Here is a 12712-nt window from a genome sequence, read left to right as displayed (position 1 = left end):
ACCAGCTGTGAGCGCAGCTGCTCAGTGGCACCAAAAGCTGCATCTGTAGATACGGTTTTTACATCAGGGGCAACATTTAAAGACTGACTTTTTACATACCTTTGTGCTTCCATGTGGGTATGACACCAAACTCACCAAACATGGAAAAAAAAATAACGCCCATCTGTTTTCTGTCTATGTTTGGTTGTAGGAATTTAAAAGTCTTTAAAAAGTCCAAGTTTCTGAAATGACAATGAGACACTGTTACCTCGCAGCAAAGTTGCAGGTGTAAATCTGCATGGATTTAGAACGTTCTCTTCAAACATTTGTGGATTTTCTCAGTGTACTCTGGTTTCCTTCCACAGGCCAAAAACGTGCATGTTTGCTTAAAAACCACAAGTCACTTTAGACAAAACTGATAGCTAAATAAATAAACATTTATGGCAAAAAGCTGATTTTTGCTAACCAGATCTGATCATTCCAGACCTATAAATTTCAAAAGAACCTGTTAAACTACATGAAGTAGGCTAAAATACCAAATGCATCACACTTTGCTCAGTTCTTCAGATGTTCAAGAGAAAATAAAACATGTAAGGTACTAGAGACCTGATTTGGTTTAAGTGAGAGAGCAAGATTCAGCAATAATAAGTGGGTGATGGCATCATGGCAGTTATATTTGGTCAAAACCTTGGCAACCAAAAAGGCCAGAAGATGATCTCCCCAAGACATTGGGGAAAATACTCTGTCAACTGTCAGGACAAAGGTGGAACATTTTGGAGAGAGTGCCTCCCTTTAGGTCTGGAGTAAACATGACATAGCATTTCAGAAAAATATCACATCAGCAGTTAAACAAGGTGGTTGTGGTGTAATGGTGTAGGTTCAGTTTGCTGCTTCGGGAATTGGAGGACTTGCTGTATCTAGTGGAACCATGATTCTGGTCTCTACCAGAATATACTGAATCATAAAACTCAAGTGCTTGTGCAAGTCCACTTCTGAATGGTTCAAAAATCAAAATGAAGTTTTGGAGTAAGCCAGCCAAAGCCTGGACTTAAAACTCGTCCTTTAACAGAATGTTCAATCAAAACCCTTCATGTGGTTGAAGTAAAACTGTTCTGCACAGAAGAGTGGGCATAATTCCTCAAGTGCTTTTAAGAGATTCCAAGAAAATCTTGCTATTTGAAAACAAGTCATTAAAACATAAAATTTGGTTTAATTAATTAATTAATTTATTTATTTTGCAGTATTGTATAGCTGCCAATAAATTTCAGTTTAACTCTTTTCCTTGGGCTGTCTGCAGGTCGGCATAATCGATGATGACATATTTGAAGAAGACGAACATTTCTTTGTCCGACTGCTCAACTTGCGTGTCGGCGACGCTGAGGGGATGTTTGAAAGTGATGAGGTGGGCGCCGCCCCCAAAGCCCGCCTGGTCGAGCCCCTGGTCGCTACGGTGACCATCCTGGATGACGACCACGCAGGTATCTTCACATTCAGCGAGCGCTTGTTGCGCGTGAGTGAGAGCGTGGGAACGATGGAGGTGACAGTGGTGCGCAACTCGGGCGCCCGCGGCACAGTCATCCTACCGTACCACACTGAGTGTGGGACCGCCAAAGCCGGGGAGGACTACGAGGAGGCGACGGGGGAGCTGGAGTTCAACAACGACCAGACCACGTGAGTCCAAATCAGTTAACAGATTTGTGTTAAAGTTGTTATAGCTATGGTATTTGCTATTTTTAGCTTGTAAACACCTGCTGGTTCAAGGATATTAAGCACCACCCCTTCTATTTAAATAAATGGGACATTTTCCTGATTATAAAAGGAAATATTCACAGTTTTTTTTTAGATTTTGGCTGCTGTTATATTCTTGTAGAGATATATTGGAAAACTCGTATTTAGTTGTGATTAGTAATTTTTCAACCATGCATTCTGAGTAGGTGGCTGCACCCGTAACATACATCTTCAAACAGAAAATAAAGTTTCCAGCATGAAGCTAAAGACATGCAACATCTAGCAGAAGAAGAGATGGAGAAGTTAGTAATTATGCAAGTTCCACACAGAAATAATAACTTTGTAAGGTAATGTCAATAAAAAAATTAAATATGTATAGAAATTAATGAGGAAATCCCAGAAATAAATTTAAATTAAAGACATGATGACTTTTACTTCTTATTCAAAGAAGTGAAGTGAGCTTGCTTACAAATCACTGCCCTCATCAAGCCCCAATGGCTTTTTTCTAAACTTATTGGGACCTCTAATCCCTGGAAGACTGAGAACCAGAAAAGTTCCATGTCAGATGTTTCAGTCCATGTAATTTTTTACTGCAACAATGAGATATTCCCTTTGAAAGCTGTTATTCCTCATGGCAGGATGAAAGTGAGACGAATACAACAATTATCAATTGCATTCACTTCCTGCTCCTTGTTTTTCTTTTTTTATGCATCCTTTCTTGTAAACCTCATTTTCACCTCCTTTTGTTCTGTCTTCATGCTGTCTGTGTTCACCTTTGTAGCTGTCAGACAGCCATCCCATTCATTATTCATTAAAGCTGACCCAGGGGGAGTCCCAGCACATTTTGCGGGAATCTACACAGTTTCTGTTGCACAGTGTCGAGTTTTGGCCGCTGAGTATTACTTCTGGAGCTGTTCCAGGCCTTAGCGCAGCATTTTGCTTGCCTGTGAAAATATGTTTAACAATTGTTTGAGCCGAACTGAAAAAGTAGATGATTTTTACATCCACATTACCAAATTTATCTGATTTTAGGGTCCTCACGAGAACCAGAGTCAATAAATATCAATTTTCTTTTTAATATAAATTGGAATTCATTTAAAATTTTGTCCTAACATTAAATCCATCAGGATCTGAAAATCAAAGCAAATACAAAAATCCATTGTTCCTGTTTTACGCATCAGACTTTACCTGCTCCTCATTTCTCTGGTTCTTCACTATCTTGCGTTCTTCAAGTCAATTTCTCACAACAGTCCAGCAGTTAGTGAATAATGTGGTTTTTAAACATTCATATTTAGATGAGTGACAAATATTCTCTGAGTGGTCTTCAAGACACAACTTGGAGAGACATGGAGTCCAATAACATTATTTAGACTTTTTGATTAAAGTGCATTGAATAAATGGCTTAACTGTCTACGACTTGTTTTCCCTTGGTAGGCCTCCTTACAGCTCCCGAGGTTGACCTCTCCTCACTGGCCCCTCAGCTGATGTCGGTAGTCACTAATCTAGCACTAACCTGCACATTGAATTGCATCTGTGTTTGAAATGTGCTTCATAAATAAAGCTGCCTAACCTAGTGGGAAAACCTTAAATTTGAAGCACGTATTTAAATGGTTGTGCAGCTCTGTTTTTTCCAGCTCCGACGATTCCTACGATCAAGTCAATGCAATCAAGATCTCTTTTGGAAATGGTTCTGCATCCATACCGTCTCGCCTTGACTATTGCAATGCAGTATGGACTCTATCACTGCTGCCTGCAGCTGCAGTTTATTATTTTACCTCCAACATCCACTGGACTGTGGTCTGCAGATACTGGGAGAGGTTATTAAATTAGCTCTGGATATAAGTGAAGTTTTACTACGACGGTCTGCAGAGTTTCATTCTTCTTTTCCTCATTTGCATCATTTTCACACCATGCTGATATCCTGTATGATTCACCACTGATTGTGTCTGTCCATCTTCTGCTTTTTCATCTGCCCATTTTTTCACAGTTCATTTCCTATCATCTCTGACACAGACTGACTATTTTTACATTTTATTTCTTGTTAATTTACATCCTTTGTTTTTTGTCTCCATCCCCTCAAACTCAACTTGCTTCCCTTTATTTTTTTCCTTTTCCATTCCTGCGGTACGGCGTACATTTTAGGACATCCTCAGATGTCAGGTATCAGTTGTCAGTTCTCAGATGTCAGGTATCAGGTTTCATTTCTCGGGTGTCAAGTCTCAGTTGTCAGTTATCAGTTCTCATGTCTCAGTTGTCAGTTCTCAGGTGTCAGGTCTCAGGTTTTAATTTCTCAGGTCTCAGTTGTCAGGTCTCAGGTCAGTTGTCAGGTGTCAGACTTCAGACCATGGGAAAAAGCCTCCGGTTTCAGGAAAAACTGCTTCAGGAGAAATTTTGTCAAACCATAAGGTTTGTGATGTCTGACAACTGGTGGGGGTCACTTTATAGGAGCAGGCAGTTTGGACCGGGGGGGGGGGGGGGGGGGGGTTACAGGGTTAAGGGGCAGCGAGCTATGGGCGCACGGAGTTGGGTCGGCTCGGCGTGTCTCCGGCGCTTTCAGACAATGTCCTAGGGAGTCGGAGAAGCACGCCGGGCCTCTCTGCGTCCCGCACCTCTTAAGTCTCCATACCCCAGTCCCGCCGGCCATCTGCAGCCCAGTCACTTCAGCCACCCTGTCTAAGTTGGGGGTCGCTTTATAGGTGCAGGCTGTTTCGGAACCAGCGGGGCACACAGGGTGAAGGGGCAGTGAGCTAAGGGTGTACAGTGTTTGGTCGGCTCGGCGTGGCTCCGGCGCTATCGTACAACGGCGGGGGTGTCGGGGAGGCTGGGATGCAGGACACACACCGCGGTTTTTCTGACTCCCCTGCCGTTGCCCGAAAGCACCACGACTCAGACAATGTCTGACAATTGAGACCTGACACCTGAGAACTGAGACCTGAGAACTGAGACCTGAGAACTGACACCTGAGAACTGACACCTGAGAACCGACACCTGAAAATTGACACCTGAGAACTGACACTGAAAACTGACACCTGAGAACTGACACCTGAGAACTGACAACTGAAAACTGACACCTGAGAACTGACACTGAAAACTGACACCTGAGAACTGACAACTGAAAACTGACACCTGAGACCTGACACCTGAAAACTGACACCTGAGAACTGACACCTGACGACTGAGAACTGACAACTGAGAACTGAGGATGTTTCCTGAAGCAGATTTTCCTGAAACCTGACGCTTTTTCCCCCATGGTCTGAAGTCTGACACCTGAGGATGTCCTAAAATGTACGCCGTACTACTGGTTGTCAGAGCAGATTTTCCTCTTCCTTCAGTGAGCTGATCTCTGCAATGACATTTCAGGATGGCACTCCTTAGTGACTATCAGATCTCATCATCGTTGTTGCTTCACCTTGACATCCATTCCGGTAACAGAAGTCATCAGGTCTAGGAACTTAAAGATGTTCACTGTGATTATGGAGCTAGAGCAGCTCAGATTTCTTGGCAGGTAGACAAGAAACAAAACTAACACAGCATCCAGTTCACACAGTTCACAACACTGTCATACTTCATGTCGTTTTAGCAGGTCAGCAAAAAACTAAAATATGTTCAGCTTTGCAAGCATGAGGGAGAATAACCAGAGAAGCATAAGAGATGAAAGAGCCATGTTACATTATCAGGGCTGCCAACTTTTGAACTTGTGAAAGAGTGAGACAGGGTCATGGGGTTAGGAGCAGACAATTCGTCGACCGTTTAGAGCGGGAGGGATTATTAACATGGAGACTTTTTGTGCTCTACATTTTATTTATTTATTTCTACTCTGTACGGAAAAGGATTAGAGCCACTGACAAGAAAGAAAAGAAAAGAAAAGAAAGAGAATTCTGACTTTTTTTCTCAAAATTATGAGGGTTTTTTTTTCAGCATTTTGACTTTTAATCTCAATGTAGGGCAGCTGTGACATTTTGCTCTATCATTTTGATTTTATTGTTTTTGTTGCGCTTTACATTTAGCTTACTATGTTTATTCTGAATAAAAAACAAAGAATCTTTCTCTGATGAAGCAAAGAAAGTAGAAATGATTGAGATTTATTATACAAAGCTTGGTCCAAAAGATTATCTGAAAGTTGTCTTTGAAAAAAATTATTGTTGGTATTTTTTCTTTGAGAAAATGTTTTAAAATGTGGATTCTACATTAGAAATGAATGAATAAACATGATTCAGACTAAATAATTCTGTAAATAAAACCTGTTCTAAACAAATTAACACCAAACAATTAATTAAATCATTAAAATAATTTCTTTTGTGACAGGAAAAGAAAAATGTTCCTGATTCTGACTTTATATCACAAACAACAGTAAAGCCCGGCATATAATAGTGATTAGAGCAATTTGTGTGTTTTCTTTATCTCAACTAGCGGTTTATATATTCAAATCAATGGGATTAAATGGCTGAATTACTTACTCAGTTTAATCTGTGGCTTTAAAAGCACTGATCATGTTCTTCTGCAGTCTGCTCCATCTCAGCATCTGACAGAGGGAAAAGCACCATTTGATTACAGTTTTTATTTAGATTATTGCATCTTTTGGTCTAAATGTGAACACAAGCATGCAGAAGTAGTAGCAAAAATATGTGTAGAATCATCATGAAAAAGTTTAATCCTAATGAGTCTCCTTTATTTGTTTCCTTGACACAATGCCGCAGGTATTGATTGCATTTCCTATAAATGCCACTGGCTGTCTTCTGCTCTGATCATCACAGCAGCTGTTCAGTGACAAGGGAGGGGTGGTGGGGGGGGGGGGGGTGTAATAACAAGAGGTGACCTGCGGTGAAGGCCCGCCAGAGAACCAGCACTGCAGCCTCTTTTGATGAGATGTGTTTCTACGTTTGCTGTTTGTGATGTGTGCGTTGTGCTTGCAGTCAAACACTCCAGGTGAGGATCATTGATGATGAAGAGTATGAAAAACATGAAAACTTCTTCATCGTGTTGGAGGAGCCTCGCTGGCTGAAGAGAGGAATCTCAGGTGGGTCCATGTGTGTGTGTGTGTGTGTTGTTTTTATAGCGATTTTTCTTCCAGTTTACAGCTTTAATTTAAAACTCTTTTTGTTCTTTTTGTCCTCAGCTCTGCTACTGAACCAAGGTAAGACCATCTGAATATTAGTTTCCCTTTAAAATAAAGGTCCAGAACTGATTTGATTTGTCGGGTTGTGTTTGTTACTTGCAGCACACAAGCAGTTAATCTTCTAATTATTTTCAAGTAACTTGATTAATTTTGTATTGAATGTCAGAACATAATGAAAAAAAAGAAAACCTCTTCTCCAAGTTTCCTTAAGCTTTTCATTTGATTTGCTTCATGTTTTCTGCCACATTTATTTTGAGCAACAGCCCAAAGACATGGCACATTTAATTGTCAAAACTGCCCAATTAAACAATTATTAGATAAGCAGTGCAGCTGATTTTTGGAGGGAGCAGTTAAAAGAGGATGTAGGATGAATTCTGTCTGACTCATCTCTTTAACGTTTGCCATCACACTGATTTGTCGTGTTGCCAGAAGACTCCTTTAAAACAACATGTTGGTTAAAAACAAGCATCCAACTTCATAGTCTGCTGCTTTTGGCTGAAATAATCCAGTTAAATTTAATAAAAAATTAAGGCTCATCAGAATTAAAGGGAAATTCTGTAATATTGACAACTGATCAACAACATCTGAACCGCCTCAGAGTTTTCCAAAAAGCAGGTTATATGGAAACTCTGAATGAGTTCAACTTAAATTATAAGGAAAGTACATTTTCTGTTTCAGAATGTAAGATGAGTGAATTTCTGAGTCTGTCACCATGGACACCCTGAGTTTAAACTGGTCTCCTTGCACCTGTTTATCCATCTTTTTAATACCTGACTGATACGGAATGACTTGTTCTTCCTTTTCCTTCGGTTACCACGGTAATCCCAGATTATTTCAAAACAGTAGGTTTTAATAAGATGCAACATTCTCTTTACGCATAAGTTTTTCAAGTTTGCAGCTCCGCCAGTGCTTTTGTTTACTCTGCACCACATTATAATGACCCAAATCATGATTCTGACATCTCTCGTGGCCTCCTCTGGGGAAGGTGATGGTTTTTGTCTGTTTGTATCTGCATCACGGCATGGCTGACCTGCATGCAGCTCAGCACGAAGCAGCTCGGAGATAAAATCTCAACAAATGAGTCAGAGCTCCTTGTTCTCTGTGCTGATGCAATATTTTTTATTTGTGGGTTTTTCTCAGACAGGTTGTTGTATTTATATTCATGGCCCTATTACAGTTTGGCAACAACAAAAGTACCGATTAAATTTTTTCCACATAGAAATTGTTACTTGGGATGCAGCCAAAAAGCTTGAAACTCTAACAGCGAAACATTCGAGCCAGAGGATGGTGCTGATGACTCACCTTGTTGTCGCCCTGGGGTGATTCTGGTTCGGCTCACTCACATCAGAGCAGAGGTGGTGATCCTTGCTGTCAGAACATTGATGCTCAGTTGTTTATGTGTGTAAATAGTTTCACTTTGATTGATTTTTAAACAAAACCTCTCTGTTCAAGAGATAAACTCCTCCATCACAGGTTGTGCCACTTCTAGGAAAGTCATGTTCCTGCAAAAACAGAAACGAGTGGACCCTCTGGCATCCTATCAGAGCCATTGTGGTTTATTGTGCCACTGAAGCAGCATTTTCCTTTCAGGAAATGTGTAAATTGTGAGAATGACGCAAAAATGACAATTGTAAAACAACGTGATTTAGCTCTGTTGGCCAGAATAAGGATACATTGCATTCAGCTGTAATCGCAGAAGTATGGAGGGGGGCTTAAGGTGTAATACATTTTTCTGCCTCTAGTTGGTGACATTTAACAAAAAACTCTGGATTTCTGCTTTAATAAGTAAAAAGTCCACCAGCAGCAGTAGTCTAATGCTATTGGTTAGTGTTGACCAGTGCTCAGTTTATAATGTATGAAGCTCTATGGGACATGGGGCAGGCCTAGCAAAAAAAAAAAAAAAAAAGAATTTATGGATTTATGAAAAATCATACATAATTCCTGAAAAGGGAAAACTCTGAATAGTAACTTTAACTAAATTCTTCCAATGGCTTAATTGGCTTAATTCTGTATTTTAAAACTTTGACTTTTCCTACTTGCTGCATCACAAAACATACCAGAGTGTAAATGGTGCAGACCCCTATTATTGATGATTAAAATGAACCTTTTCTGATTTCTGGTTACTACTTGAAATACCAACTGTGCACCACAAGGTGGCAGGAATGTCCACATCAATGAAATCAAAATACAGAGAAAGAACACTTTGCTAGGTCTCCCCCAAAACTTACATTTCGGTTTGACATTTCAGGCAATTTCCACCTAGTTTTTAAACATTTCACACAATCAAAAGGAGGAGTGAGCACCACCTCACCCCTGCCACGTGGACCTCAAGGGATAAACCATCAACCCTGCTCAACGGTCACCTTTCCTGGAGGGGTCACCCAATAGAACAGTGGGAAGGTTAAACATATCTGAGTAATACAGAGCTTGAGTTTAATATATTGTGTTCAAAAAATGGTTGAAATGAGGGAAACTGACATCCTTTTGATTTTTTTGCGAAAAATCTGCAGTTGAAATCCATTAATCATAATTAAAATATCACCAACTTTGATTTATCACTGCTTTATGGTAAAAATCTCACTGTGACAAAGATCAGCCATCTTTTCATCTGATAGGATCACTTTTCAAGTCTTGTTGTATTATTAGATCCAGTTTGCACAAGTCAGTAGAGTTTATGGACTCTGAATGAGCAGATTAGGTTTGTTTATTCATAAATATTGTAAATTTGAGCTCAGATTACTGCTTGTTTCTGTGGAACACACCTGCAGTTTTCTGCATGGCTGTCACTCACACACAAACACACACAAAACAGCTTCCATACTTTGCGTTCTTGTGTTGCTTTCAGTCACACAGATGCACATTTCAGACTCTTGTTGATGCACACGGGTGATACAGAGCAGCTCTCACAAAACGCTGACTCGAATCTATTATTGATGGCAGTAGAACCTGGGAAAACGTGACCTGTATTTTAATTTTTGTACACGCTGAGAGGTCTTTTGTTTCCCGCAGAGGGAGCAGAGGGGCAGCTAAGCGCTGAGGAGGAGGAGGCTCAGAGGATAGCTGAGATGGGGAAGCCCATCCTGGGAGAGCACAGCCGCCTGGAGGTGGTCATCGAGGAGTCGTACGAGTTCAAGGTGCACAATTAGTTTAGTTTTCCCACCCTTTGAGGAACCAGAGCCTGCTTTGTGTCCTGTGAGAAAATTATAAGTCCTTTAAATTAATGAAATAATAAATTTGTTAAATGATTTAATCAAAGACTGTCAGGAAATGTTTTGATTTTGTGGTCAAGTAAATTATACAAAATGGAGACGCTGTGGTCTCCTGGACGTGTTACATAATCCACCTCTCTGCTCTTTTTTTCCCTACTGTTAGACCCAGGTCTCATCCCTCCCAGCGAGTTGCTATACTGTGGCTCTGAATTATTGAAGATGCATTAGTTGCCCTCAATGTAGCAGCTCGCTGGAGGCGTGCAGAATTCAAATTTTCATCTATAGGCTTTCTTTACATCTGGCAAAACCCGCGACGCCGTACAAGCGATGTCCTGCCTGCCACCCGCAGCTATAAAACTACTTTACAGTCCACGAACACACACATCTCAAATGCTGGTACTGGTTGTAGGAACAACTCTCAGAAGACCATTACAAAACATTCCATGTTCCTTTTGTAAAATCTGTTTTTAAATATAACTGGGACGCATGAAATTTTTGCATCTTGAGATCAGTGTCAGAGAGCTAAGTAGCTTTACTGAAATTCAATTCAATTCAATTCAATTAAAAAATACTTTATTAATCCCAGAGGGAAATTGATTGCTGTAGTAGCTCAGAATAATAATAATAATCAACTCATCAAAGAGTTGTTGTATATTACATTGGCTGTTGGCAGGAAGGATCTCCAGTAGCGGTCAGTGTTGCAGCGAAACTGAAGAAGCCTCTGACTGAAGACGCTCTTCCGTTGTCGGACAGTCTTGTGAAGAGAATGCTCAGGGTTGTCCATAATTTTCTTGATTCTCTGGAGAATCCTTCTTTGCACTATCTCCTCCAGTGGTTCCGAAACTGCCGAAACTCTGGCTGAGTCCTTGAAAGGGCTTGGAGTTCCTCCATCTTGTTGGCCAGTGATCTCACATTGCCCATTATGATCGATGGAAGAGATGGTTTGAATTTCCTCTTTCTCTGTCTCCGTTTTGCTCCCGCTCTGCATCCACGCTTCTTGCGTTTTAGCTCATTTGGGATTTGTGGCTTCAGTTGAGGTATTATTTCAGCCTTTCCAATGCTAATCAGCTGCTCCCGATTGTAAACCAGACTGTTGCCATGGTTACACATCATAACAAATGCTCAAAAGGTGAAAAAAGCTAAAAAAAAATAGTAGTAAAAATCATCCAAGCTTCACAGCACCAGAAACAGAAGTGTACAAAAAATACCGTTTTTCTTGAGAAACTAGAAGAAAAAATGCCCAAGAAAAGGCAAAACTTACATATAGTCAACAGAGCTACTCCAACATGCAGCCACCCAGAGCAGCGCAGTTCCGGACAAAAAACTGTTAAAAAAAATAAAATAAAACTGACTTGCAGTTTTGGCTTGCTTTTAGCATCCCCTAGTGTCCAGTTAGTAACATCTAAAGTGAAATGCATCTCCTCGCTGTGTGTTTGTCTTTTACCCCTTAATCTAGCCGCTGAAATGTCTTCATTATTGTCTACAGGAGCGGTTCATCACTAAATCAAACAAATCAGCTTTGTTAATCATCTAAAAAATGCAGGAAATGTACAGGAAGCAGACTGCACTGCCAAGCATTCCAGCTAGATTTTACTAACAGCCGGCAGGGACCGTTGTAGCTAAGGAGGTAGAGTAGGTTCTCCAGTAATCGGAAGGTTACAGGTTCGGTCACAATTCTGACCAGAAAATGCTGCTCTTGTGTCCTTGGGCAAGACACTTAGCCCACCTTCCCTGCTGGTGGTGGTTGGAGGGACTGGCGAGGCCTGTATTTGGTGCCTGTCAGTTCGCCCCGGGGCAGCTGTGGCTACATCGTAGCTCATCATCACCAGAGTGTGAATGGGTGAATGACTGATAGTGTTGTGAAGCGCCTTGGGGGGTTGTAGAACCCTAAAGACTGTGGCACACTGGAGGCGGATGCGCCGCACCAGCGCCGCATCCGTACCATCATTTTAAATAGAAGCCTCTTTATAGTTAAAGAGAGTGGGCACACGGGGAGCGCTGCACCACGTCCCAGAAGCACCGCGTCAAGGTGCTGAAGATAGGCGCTAGCTGTGTATCAAGCACCGTGGCTGTTTACAACATTGTGGAGTACTTTACAACAGACGTTACGACCTGGAATGGCTTTACGGCACAAACTCAACCGCCAGCACAAACCCAGTCACAGTTAGATAACTTCTATTGATCTTAAAATATTCAAATATTAGACTGAACTTGAGTGCCGGTATGGGTGCATACTTACCCATTTTTAATGAATTCGAGTCTCACAAAACACAATGGAAAGTCTGATCACAAAATCTCAGGTGCGACATGGCGGGTCCGCCTCCAGTGTGCCTCAAGCTTAAGAAGGCACTTTAAAAAGACAGCCCATTTATTAAGACTAACAGGGACCCGACCAACACTCTGAAAGTTTGGTATTTTGGCCAGAGAGGGCAGTGGGGGTGGCAGGCAGGGGTGAGGAATGAGCACCACCTCACCCCTGCCAATTGGACCTCAAGGGATAAACCATCAATCCTGCTCAATTGTCAACTTTCCTCGCGAGGTCACCCATAAAGATATTGAGAAGATTAAGGTTAGTTTGAACCTTATAAACCTTTACACTAAAGTCAATTTCACGTTGTTTACAAATGCAACTAGCAATAGCAGCAGCTAGCTGTAGCTCTTCTAGGAAAAATGTCAGTGC

General features: G+C 41.2%; 1 protein-coding gene across 6 annotated transcripts in view; it reads left to right on the top strand.

Moving 5' to 3' along the window:
- The window catches only part of slc8a2b (solute carrier family 8 member 2b), a 179140-nt gene that overhangs the window by 155153 nt on the left and 11275 nt on the right, over nucleotides 1–12712 (top strand). For all 6 annotated transcript variants that reach the window (XM_070543559.1, XM_070543558.1, XM_054742587.2 and 3 more), the window contains 4 exons: nucleotides 1277–1650; nucleotides 6621–6724; nucleotides 6824–6841; nucleotides 9833–9957. In XM_070543559.1, coding sequence (XP_070399660.1) covers nucleotides 1277–1650; nucleotides 6621–6724; nucleotides 6824–6841; nucleotides 9833–9957 — 621 coding nt within the window. The remainder of the gene's footprint in view (nucleotides 1–1276; nucleotides 1651–6620; nucleotides 6725–6823; nucleotides 6842–9832; nucleotides 9958–12712) is intronic.

This window comes from Nothobranchius furzeri, chromosome 13 (genome assembly GCF_043380555.1).
Source record: "Nothobranchius furzeri strain GRZ-AD chromosome 13, NfurGRZ-RIMD1, whole genome shotgun sequence".
Taxonomy (NCBI): Eukaryota; Metazoa; Chordata; class Actinopteri; order Cyprinodontiformes; family Nothobranchiidae; genus Nothobranchius; species Nothobranchius furzeri.
This window is presented reverse-complemented; position numbering and strand designations above follow the sequence as displayed.